General features: G+C 31.3%; 2 protein-coding genes across 3 annotated transcripts; one reads left to right on the plus strand and one right to left on the minus strand.

Annotated features, from left to right (window-relative positions):
• The first annotated feature begins 757 nt into the window (after nt 1-757).
• On the plus strand, nt 758-4,801 carry LOC131673493 (paraplegin). 2 transcript variants are annotated; one of them, XM_058951512.1, is made up of 10 exons: nt 758-844; nt 978-1,252; nt 1,323-1,625; nt 1,728-1,959; nt 2,049-2,360; nt 3,172-3,340; nt 3,400-3,755; nt 3,826-4,322; nt 4,417-4,542; nt 4,625-4,801. In XM_058951512.1, the coding sequence occupies exons 2-10, from the start codon at nt 1,094-1,096 to the stop codon at nt 4,799-4,801; spliced, it is 2,331 nt and encodes a 776-aa protein (XP_058807495.1). In that variant the 5' UTR covers nt 758-844; nt 978-1,093. The 2 variants fall into 2 exon arrangements, with proteins under 2 accessions (XP_058807495.1, XP_058807496.1); XM_058951513.1 differs by having other exon boundaries at nt 3,196-3,340.
• Nucleotides 4,802-6,390: 1,589 nt separating this feature from the next.
• On the minus strand, nt 6,391-11,281 carry LOC131673492 (exonuclease mut-7 homolog). Its single transcript, XM_058951511.1, has 14 exons — nt 11,057-11,281; nt 10,635-10,808; nt 10,424-10,564; nt 10,164-10,348; nt 9,845-10,083; nt 9,595-9,776; nt 9,322-9,510; nt 9,043-9,243; nt 8,809-8,958; nt 8,289-8,743; nt 7,501-7,668; nt 7,069-7,374; nt 6,800-6,990; nt 6,391-6,729 (listed from the first exon to the last, which is right to left on the minus strand). Exons 2-14 carry the CDS (start codon nt 10,783-10,785, stop codon nt 6,414-6,416), a joined length of 2,874 nt encoding a protein of 957 aa, XP_058807494.1. The 5' UTR covers nt 10,786-10,808; nt 11,057-11,281; the 3' UTR covers nt 6,391-6,413.
• Nucleotides 11,282-11,707: the final 426 nt, after the last annotated feature.

Below are 11,707 nucleotides of genomic sequence, written 5' to 3' on the forward strand. Positions count from 1 at the left end.
CCGTTTCTCTCTCTTTTTTTTTTTTGCTCCTTCGGAGCTTTTTGCGCGCGCGGACAGAGAGCTTTTCAGAGAATATGGGCTTCTTTTGTCGTTTCGATTCAGTTTTAGAAATCTTAATATGGGTGGTCGGATTTCTAATCGTGAAGGAAAGAGATGACTCTTTACAATTTTTTTTATAGCTTGAACAAATTTAATTGATCGATAAGTCCATGAATATTGTTCGTTACGAAGTAAATGGATTCAAAATGATCCTAGATTGATCCGAAGGAGATCCAATTCAATGGCTATAATTTTATTTTCGCACGCTAACTAAATCAATCAGGAATAATACATTTTCTTACTGCAAAAGCATATATATTTTCATCCATGCCAAGTTATGGAAATTGTAATAAGCTTATTCATAAGAATTAATTCTTTTATTGGAATTTTTACAAAACTGGTTCTTTTAACACTTGAGAGAGGACACTTTGTCAAGATTGTTTTTTTAAATTAAGGATTGTAATTTTGTTAATTGAAATAACATTGAAAAATATTACTATCATAGTCGAGCTATTTTCCAGTACCCGAGCAAATTATTTTCATTAAGTATTAAACTTATAACTATTTAACTAATTAAATTTATGAATGATTTTAAATGATTATCATAATATAAACGATCGTGATGAAATAGATTTTTCTAAAGCATATCGATGGCAAATAATGCAAGTATGAAATCAAGTTACCCATCTGTAGTAATACCTATTACCAATCTTAGATGGCGTCTCATCGATTGCACTCTTTATCGTAAGCTGCTGCAAATATTTAAAAATTTCAACATTACGAAAAACGGAGTAGTAAGATCTCGGTAAGTTTTCTTCTGCTCTATACTATGTCATCTAATTTTAATAATATTTATTAACTTTTTATGAAAAATATTAAAATTCTAAGAATCCAATCATTTGCCATATAAAATACGTATGTATTGTACTGTGTTGTAGAAAATAGAGCGTTAATCATGTGTAGTTTCTAACCTTCAAAATAAAGATTATGTTATGTATTGCAATTGAGGAAGTAAAGACTGCAACAGAAAAGCATACTTATTGAATTTTCATAAATGCAGAATGCTTTTGTGAACTCGAGTCGAAACATGTTTCGAACAAAAACGAACCAACTAAATTGTCTGCAACGACGCATATTACGAAATGACGAAATCTTTGAAAGATGTATCAATCAGAATCAACTACACAGATTAATTGGATCTTTGCCCCATAATGTACGTTATTTTATTTTCTTTTTATATTTTTAAACTTGTGCTCTTTACTCTATTGTCTTGTATATTTCAGACTTTGCGACAAATAAAAAAAGAATGCAAAGCTGTGCAATCAATGTTCTTACGCAGTGGAATCAACACAAGCAATCTGCCAAAAATATACCATAGGTTTCTGAGTACTACTTCAACTAGATTCAATCAGAATGTTAATCCTAACGATCCAAATCAAGATAAAGACAAGAAAAAGCAGGATAGAGAAAAACTAAAAACTTACGTTATAAAATTAAGTGTTCTTACAATGGTGACTTACATGATTATGATTTATTTACTTGGTCTTTATTTTGGTCAAGCTTTTAATAGAGAAAATTCAGATAGTGTAAGTCTGATTTAATTGCTAACTTTATCAATGATTGGTTGTAATCAGTTTAGTTTTGGAGTATGGATATGACTTCATATGAAAGCTCATGTACTTTTTTAGATCTCCAGATTTGTTGGATGGAATGAATTTGTATATCAAATGTTAGCGAAAGGAGAAGTCAAAGAATTAATTGTCAGACCAGATTTAGATACGGTGACTATTATATTGCATGATGGTGCTGTAGTTAAAGGACGAAAAAGTGTACATAGAGTATATCAAATGAAATTACCTAATATCACAAAATTGGAAGAAAAAGTACGTGAGGCAGAAACATCTTTAGGCATAAAGCCTGGTCGGTGTAAAAATGAATTGCAATTCAATTTTCTACTTAAAAAGTAATTTAGTTTTTGAGAAGTAGTAATTTTTTTTTATGTTTTATAGAAATGGGTATTCCAATTATCTATGAAAGATCAGATGCAACATTACTACAGTTGTTATTAACAACTATGCTTGTATTAGGATTCTTCACTTTGATTTATCGAGCATCTGGCTTCAAAGGAATGACTACTAACATGTTCTCTCAAATGACTCGAGCTAAATTCACATTAGTTGATCCTCTGACAGGAATTGGCAAAGGAGTTCGATTTTCAGATGTAGCTGGCTTACACGAGGCTAAAACTGAGGTAATGGAATTTGTTGATTACCTCAAGAACCCTGATAGGTACAAAACATTAGGAGCCAAAGTTCCACGAGGTATGCTTTTACTAACATCTGTCAAATTTACTTAAGGGGACCAGAGGGTGTTTCGTAGTGAAAAATTAACACTTTGTTTATTGCCGCGTAGAAATCATTCTACTGAAGATATCGATGTAGGACTTTTTTCAGCTGAAAGTATTCTATATAAGCTTTCATTTTCTTTGTTATAAGTTCCAGAATAATCATTGTACACCTAATATGGACACAACAAAGACCAAGCTCTATTTTTCAAAAAATGGGGCTTTGCCACGCCTTTCTGAACGCCAGAGTGGACAAAAATCGTTTTGTGAGAGCTCATTTTTTTTGTTATGAACCGGACTACAGAATGAGCGGAGCACTTTTATAAAAAAGATAATTCTTCCTATTTTTTTGAGCCAATATATGAAATTTTAATTTTTCAAAAAAATTTTTTTTGCAAATTATCCTCAAAAAATAGGAAGAATTATCTTTTTTAGAAAAGTGCTCCGCTCATTCTGTAGTCCGGTTCATAACAAAAAAAATGAGCTCTCACAAAACGATTTTTGTCCACTCTGGCGTTCAGAAAGGCGTGGCAAAGCCCCATTTTTTGAAAAATAGAGCTTGGTCTTTGTTGTGTCCATATTAGGTGTACAATGATTATTCTGGAACTTATAACAAAGAAAATGAAAGCTTATATAGAATACTTTCAGCTGAAAAAAGTCCTACATCGATATCTTCAGTAGAATGATTTCTACGCGGCAATAAACAAAGTGTTAATTTTTCACTACGAAACACCCTCTGGTCCCCTTAAAACAAAACTTGTAAAAACTATTATATCACCAATATACAGGTGCCTTATTATTGGGTCCGCCAGGATGTGGAAAAACTCTTCTTGCTAAAGCTGTTGCAACAGAAGCAAATGTTCCATTTTTATCAATGAATGGCTCCGAATTTATTGAAATGATTGGCGGACTTGGTGCCGCTCGAGTTCGAGATCTCTTCAAAGAGGGCAAAAAACGGTAATTCTAAAATTACCTCTTCGATTTCATCCACAAACTAATTGACTATTCTTTTGAAGAGCTCCAAGTATAATCTACATCGACGAAATCGATGCCATAGGTAAAAAGCGTTCGGAGTCCAGCAGCGCGACTAATACAAATAGCGAGGGCGAACAAACGTTGAATCAACTTCTAACTGAAATGGACGGTATGGTATCCAATCATGAAGTCATTGTTTTGGCCTCAACTAATAGAGCTGAAGTTTTGGACAAAGCTCTCTTACGACCTGGTAGATTTGACAGACACATCCTCATTGATCTCCCAAATTTAATCGAAAGAAAACAAATCTTTGAAACACATCTCAAAGGAATTGTTTTGGAGCAAAAGCCACCATTCTACTCTCATAGACTAGCTTACTTGACTCCTGGTTTCAGTGGTACGTGGATATCTCGCCCCTTTTTTATTTATTAATTATTTTTGTTCTTATGAAACCTAGTAATTTATAGGAGCTGATATCGCAAACGTGTGTAATGAGGCCGCATTGCACGCAGCTCGAGTAAAGAAGAAGAAGATTGACGGAACTGATCTATTATATGCAGTTGACCGTGTAATTGCGGGTATAGAAAAACGCGACAATACGATCACACCATCAGAGAAACTAGTAGTGGCCTATCACGAAGCTGGCCATGCACTGGTCGGTTGGTTATTGGAACACACAGATGCATTACTCAAAGTAACTATTGTACCTCGAACGAATCGAGCACTTGGTTTTTCACAATTCACCGTGAGTGATCAGAAGTTATATACCAAGGAACAATTGTTTGAAAGAATGTGCATGACTCTGGGTGGAAGGGTTGCAGAAAGTATTACATTTAATAAAATAACTACTGGAGCGCAAAATGATTTGGAAAAGATTACGAAAATTGCTTATGCTCAGGTGCAACAGTATGGCATGGATGAAGTTGTTGGTCCATTGTCCTTCCAACCGGAACAAATTGATACGGTAAAATTTGTTTTTTTTTTATCGATATCGATATTATTTTACGCCATTGAATTTTAATCAGGCATCAAAATTAACTGAATCATTCTTATTTAAGACAACCAGAAAACCATACAGCAAGAAATTAGCCAGCTTGATGGATCAAGAAGCCAGGATAATCATTGCAAAAGTATACAAGAAAACTGAGCAATTGCTACTTGAAAACCAAGACAAATTGAAACTGGTACGTCACTCATATTTCGATGGCACTTTTTGAATGATCGATCTAACAAATTGTTGCATATAATTTATTTTATCAATTTTAGATTGCAGAGGCACTCTTGAAAAAAGAAACACTCACGTACGAAGAAGTAGAGCAACTTATTGGACCACCGCCATTCGGAAAAAAGAAACTAATTGAACCTGCTGATTTTGAAAATTCAACACCAATACCTGAATCACCAGAATTGGGAACTCCTCCACCTCAGCCAGCACCAACATAAAAGAATTAGAAAACCATTTGTTGTTATTTTTATTTTTTGTAAGTGTACTTGTACTTCGCTTACAAGATCAATTGTATCGAAGTTTGTATCGAAGTTTTCTATAGTATATTACACGTACTGAAAACGCATAATACTTTTTTTGTAATATAGAATAACGTTTTATTGTACAAATGAATTAAAGACCATTGATTTGAAAAATGGAAGGAAGTTTTTATTTGTAGTTGTTAGATTATATATTCGTTATCGAATACATTTGTTCTAGTTATTCTCTTATACCTCATGCTAGAAAAATCATAAAAACTTTTTAGATTAGAAATAAAATTTTATAATAAATTGGTAATCACAAATAAAAAGTTTGTAGTTATCGACAACTACTGATCTACTATTTTGATTCTACTGCTAAAAATAGTCATACGAAAAAACCGAAAGGTAAAATATTAAAACGTTCTGAATAAAATCAACGATCAATAAATAATTATTCGAATCTGATACATGAAAATTCTTTTAAAATGACTTTCTATTAATTTTCTAAATATTGTTTGTTTAGATTATGTTTGTCTAATTCTTAATATTCGTTTTATTCTACTTGCCTAACTAAAATATATTTCATGTTATGTATAATAGTGTATATAAACATAAATAATTGTTATCTTGTACTATGTCAGGTCACATTCCTTCTTAAAATCATTATATAGTGAACGGACCGACCTTAAATGACTAAATAACAAACTTATCTGAAATATAGCGAGTAACCCTGTATACATAGAACTTTTAATATTACCATTTTCTTAAATTACTAAAAACCATTGCATTCATTTTTTATGACTCTTCGACAGGAACACATGAAAATACATAGCTAGCTATTGTTCGATTACAACAGTAAAGCAGTATCACGTGAGTTAACTTTAACTATTTGTAACATGAACTTATTTGTTTTGGCAGTAACGCAGTTTTCAAATATTATCAACACCTTGATTTTAGAAACCAAATTGACAAATTATAAAAATACTGATTTTGCTATATAAAAAGGAAATTTTTTTTCAAAGCATACATAACATTCAATAAGCGCAACGTTATTTTTTTATATGTTTTGAATATACTTTTAAATATCACGAATGCTTATAGAAATTAATTATACAATTGTAAAATCCTTGGAGTATAGTATCAATACTTGTCACTATCTACCAAAAATTAAACTTACGTACAATGCTATATTTTGATAAAAGAATGTTGATGATTACTACTTGTAATATAGAAGCGTGTATGTTTTTTTATAGTAAAGGACATTTAGTCCGCGATTTCATGAACACAGTTTTTTCCAGCGAAACAAGAGTGAGTTCTTAAAAACAACATCACAATTGAGAAGTATATGCATAAATAAAAATAAAAGACGAATTAAATTTAATTTGATGCGTAAACCAATATCAGTTAAACTTTACCTGTATTGCACATTGTTCATTCATTGTAAATAAATTTCTCAACTCAAGTTTTCACTATAATTTATATCAGGGTTGTGTTAAATCACTTATTGAAAAAATGAATATTCATGGTTAAAACTCGCTTTTGTCTCTCTACGTATATAAAATCACCTCGGTTCAAGCGAAATAAAAACCTAAGTTAAAATATCTTTCAATTCTCTATTAAGAGCGTTGTTGATATGAGAACCAAACCAGTAAACTTTTCCGCAACCGTCGCAAATGTAAAATTTCTTCTCGTGTTGCAAAATATTCGCTGGAACTTGATCTATTTGTACTTTTGCGTTGTACTTTGTTGTACATTTCACCATGTTCAAGGTACCATAATACATTCGCCATGAGCGGCAACTAAATTGCTTATCGTTATCGCACATTTGCCTACCTCTTTTCATCGTGTCCCAGGTGTTAAATTGATTGTTCGTCGACGGACCGGGATGTGGTTGTAAACTGCTGCTAATACAATATTCAAACAAAAAAACATGACTTAACTTAAATTCATAAAATATATTGCTATTGTACTAACCGTTGAAATAATTGATTAACTGTATCTTTCGAAGCATATGTAAATTCGTTTGAATTACACATTTGACACCGACTGAAAATATCCGGTTCAGTTATTTTAATGTTGTAATGTTCAAGGACTTCTTTGAGCTGCATCTCAGCTTTGCATTTCCTTACATTATAACAATATCCCACAGGAAAATATTGAACAAACTGCAAATAAATTAGTTCACTAGGTATTTTTCGGTAATTTTATACTAATTGTACAAAATAACGCATCAATATAGTTACACGTTCATAATGTCTGTCGCTTGTCAAAAAAATTCTTCCCTGCTCGAAAGCGGCTTTGCAAGATTGCTCGCCACTCTTATCACCAGAGAAGAAGAGGCAATCAAGACCACATTTACGTAGTTGACGAGCAAGTCCGATTAGCATTGTATCACAGACGAAACCAACTGTTTGAACTGTCAAACTTTGTTGAGGTTTATTATTCACAGAATAATTATTTGAACTATTTGGTTGGTCGTTTCTGGGTCTCAAATGATTTTGTGTGCCTTTGTAATCAATATCATTTGTATCCGTATTTCGCTCCGAGTTCTATTAGACAATAGAGAATTAGAATACTAATAAAATCTTGATATTCCTACTCTTAATAAAATATAAAATACTAAAAGCATTGATTATTATTAAAACAATAAGGTACTATAAGTTTTTAATACGTACCGTGTTAAATGACTTCCGTGACGCATGTGTACTAGTCGACGGCTTGAAATTCTCACTGTTTGGGATAGTATGATTTTTGTGATTTTGCTGAACGTTTTGCGGCAACCATTGAGATTGATATTGGTGCATATGTTTTGGAATAGTGTACTTGAACTGCGTATCTTGATACTGCATATTAAAAAAAATATTACGAATAATTTTACAGAAACAATTTAGTGTTATACTAAGTCATTTATCACGACAAGAGGGCATTTTTCAATTTATTAAACAAAAATAAAAAATTCTAGTCTACTAATATATTTTATCATCATTTTGATTATTCACAATATCACATAAATTAAAATCAGTAATATGTTGAGTATAATATAAAAAAAAAATTATATTCTTCTTAGTTATATTGTGTTATAAAAAGACTAAGCATTATACTTTACTATTTAAAGAATGCTTTCGAAATAAACGAAAAAAAAGATTCTTTATTGTAATAATCTGAATATGAAAAATCTATAATTTGCAGCCATCGATATCTTCACCCTGTTAATAATAAAAAAAATTATTAAAATATAAAGAAATTTGAAAAATAATACAAATTTTAGCGATCGGAAACGCCCCATTGCTGGTCAAGTCATTGTTAAGCTTTTTTTCAGGGAGTTCCATTATTTAAAACTAAAAGTAACCTTCTCTTAACAATAAAAAAACTAAAGGATTAATTATTTACTACCTTGTTAAAAGAAAAAAAAGAGTTTACAAAAAGTTTAATTCACTTAAGTTGTTTTTAATATATAATATACCTTATTGCGTGATTTTTTTGATTTTCCCCTTGAAGGTTTGGAATTTTCTGAGCCTGCTGCCACTTTGTGAGTAGGATGATGCAACTGATAACACAAGTCTTGAAAAGAAATACCTAATTTATCACATTGTGCAGACAATACATTGTAAATTTCCACCAAGCAATATGCATCTAAAGCTGCATATATAATTTGTCGCTCTCTCAATGGTCTATTCTGCCAATTAGAAAATTGATCCGATTTGTTCAACCTATTCCCAAGGCACAATTCTACCAATTTACTCAAATTTTCATTTGTAAAGTGCTCATCTCCAACAAAAGGGAACACAAAACATTCTTCTTTTAATAATCTTTTCCATAAATGGGCTAAATCTAAGTACCCTTCACCACATGCTCGAACATTTGCAAGAGCTGGCAAATTTTCTCGTATCACAGTCATATCATGAGCAATACCAAAGCCTGAAAATGATAAGTTTATTTCGTAATTATAATATAAATTAAAGTCAAAATTTTTTAAAACTTACCCAATTTTGTCACCTCTTTATTATTAAATAAAACTGTTCCTAATTCTGCCCAAAGATGTTTATGATCTTCTCCAAATTTTGCAACATCTAGAATATACACTTTTTCATGAGTTGCAATCTGAATAAGAGCTAATTCTGGCTTTTTAATACCTACAAATCAATAAAACGTATTTAAAGTTACTGCATTTACATAATGTCACTAACTTTGAAAGTTGAAAATTTTGAGTTACTTACTAAAACTTGGTTTCCACTCTGAGTCTATTCCTACTAGATTAATGTTTTTTAATCCATAGCATAAGAATTCTTCAAAAGATTTCGTTGAGTCTATCATATAAATACTATCCCTAGGTAAATTTAATGTATGATACACTGCAATATCATCTTCATCCCAATCTTCTTGATCTTTCAAATCATTTGATTGAACATTATCAGCAGCTTCAAAATAAATAAGTAAAAGTAAATTTATTAACAAAAACTATTAATAACTCTAAATGTGAAAAAAGGTATAGTTACAGTCAGTGTTCTCAGAAGACCAATTCTGTAAATGCCAAGGCCACTGCTCTTTAGGTACATTGTACAATCTTGCAAAATACAAAGCTTCAGGAGCATCATTTACATTTAGCAATAATTTTAAAATTTCTACTTGGAGCCTTGGGTCAGATGAAACAGCTTCTTTCGCCATTTCCCTCCAACTTTGTACACCTGATATATAAAAAATATATAATATTATAAGAAGTCATTAATTTTATTTACATTCTACATTGTAATATAAATATAATAACTTACTCAAACTTCCATCAGTATAACGTTTATAAACTAAGAACTGTAGGGCACCTTCACCCCTTTTCTTGTGCAAATATGGGCAGGCTTCAGGTGGAAGATTATAAAGTTTAGCCAAGCGAGCTACCAATTTAGCGAATGGTTTGTGTTGTAAAGTAGATATCTTTACATCGGAAATGAAATTGTCTCTGTACAAAAATGGTAAATAGGTTTTTAATAAATTGTAATAAAACCTACATTCTAATTTTAAACTTACGAAGCAAAATTCTCTAGAAACACAGTTAAATTTTTGTCTGGAGACAGTAATTGATCTAAATAAGTAACAAAGTTATGTTGAAGTTCAGGTTCATTTCGCAAAATGTCTTCTGCAATTGACACTTTATTTTGGAGTATCAAAGGAAGTAACAGTACTTCTGGATTAGCAAATGAACTTTGGAGTTTTAATAGTTCCACCACCTGACCTGATTCTTTAAATTTTTTATCATCAAGCAATTCCTGTATATTGAAGTTTGATTAGATGAATGCCTGAAGGTAAATAAAAATTGTCTTCAAATACACTACTGAATAAATATTACCTTGATGTGAGGTACAAAAATATCTTTACTAGCTTGCAATTCGTATACTTCAAACACCATTTTAATTAGTTGTATATTCTTCTGTTTAGTAATAATTTTGAAAGCAGCAATTTTTAAGGGTATAGATAGACATGCTATGAAGTTATCTTTTTTTTGTTTTATCCAAATAATAAATTCTTCAATTACTAAGTATAGAATAAAACGAATATTTAAAAAATATGTTAAATAAACATTTGACTAAACAAAATTAAAAACCAAACCTGTAAATGCTAAAGAGGACTTTGTTTTGGCATAATGGAAATCATTGGTATTGAAACAGATTCTCAAAGCACTGTAATAAGGATTGGGTGCTGTATCAAAGTACTCGTGTAGAGTTAGTGTAACAGCAACACTTTTTTTCCCTGAAATTATGCAAAATTTATTTAAAAATTACTTATTATTTGATCCATTCTTCAAAATTTTGACAAATACATAAACTCCAAATATGATGCAAAGAATTCAACCAAGATCTAGTTGGCTGATCAATATCTGTGTAGTAATGTAAATCATCATCAAGTTTTTTCTGTGTCTTAATTCGTGGATCTCCCTCGAAATTTACATTGCCTTCTGGTAATTTTGCCATTACTGATGCTTTTTTACAAAAATCTACAAAATAATAGAAAAATATTCAATACAAATGTTTCCCTGTGAAATTCAAGGTAAATAACATAAGTTCAAAAAATATGGAATAATGAATCACACACATTCTTATTTCAATAACTCGTCGAGTAAAGTGGAATTCAAGACAACATGCAAAAGACGAGAGTCATTTTGTAAATAATGAAATACAATGAAAGAAAGTTTGTGAATAAAACCTATGGGCTGCGGTTCTGAATAGATGTAAAAGTTCTAACCTTAAAATTCTTTTAAATTATCTTGTTGCAAGTGCGAATCGTCGAAGAATAGTTTTTCAAAGCCTTTCTGTGGCCTTTTGCTGATAAAGTCCCGAGGAACGCGATATTTACCAGACAAATGGTCACGATGACAATAAGAAACGAGCGATTTCGTCGACTGCGAGGCACCGAGATTCTTTGCTAAGTGGCCATTGTTTTTTAGGCACTGTCCACATCGCCTGCATTCTGCACGTCAGTACTTACTCAACCAACTCAACTAATTTCTCTTTCTCTCTCTTTGCCGCAGTGTCGGTTTATATATACATATCATATATGCAATCGGTATCATTCGCACGCACTGTAGCGACTATTACGAGCATACTGATTTTTTTATGCAAATTAAGCTTGTTAACGAAAATCGCAATCGGTACGTTCAAATCATCTGATTCGAGTAAATTAACGTACTTACGAAAAACAATTAAAGCTACTTTTAAATTCTATTTCCACAAAAATTATTTATATTTAATTTCCAACTAATTATTTGTTTATTTTAGTTAAAGAATATTAAATTGCAAGTTTTTATTCAATACTCATTTCTACACTCGATTGCTATCGCGCAATACGATATCTGCGTCGTAACTATAGACGGTAGACAGTAGTTCAACAATTTGA

The sequence above is a fragment of the Phymastichus coffea genome, unplaced genomic scaffold (genome assembly GCF_024137745.1).
Source record: "Phymastichus coffea isolate CEN01 unplaced genomic scaffold, Cenicafe_Pcof_1.1 PCOF00180, whole genome shotgun sequence".
In the NCBI taxonomy this organism is placed as follows: Eukaryota; Metazoa; Arthropoda; class Insecta; order Hymenoptera; family Eulophidae; genus Phymastichus; species Phymastichus coffea.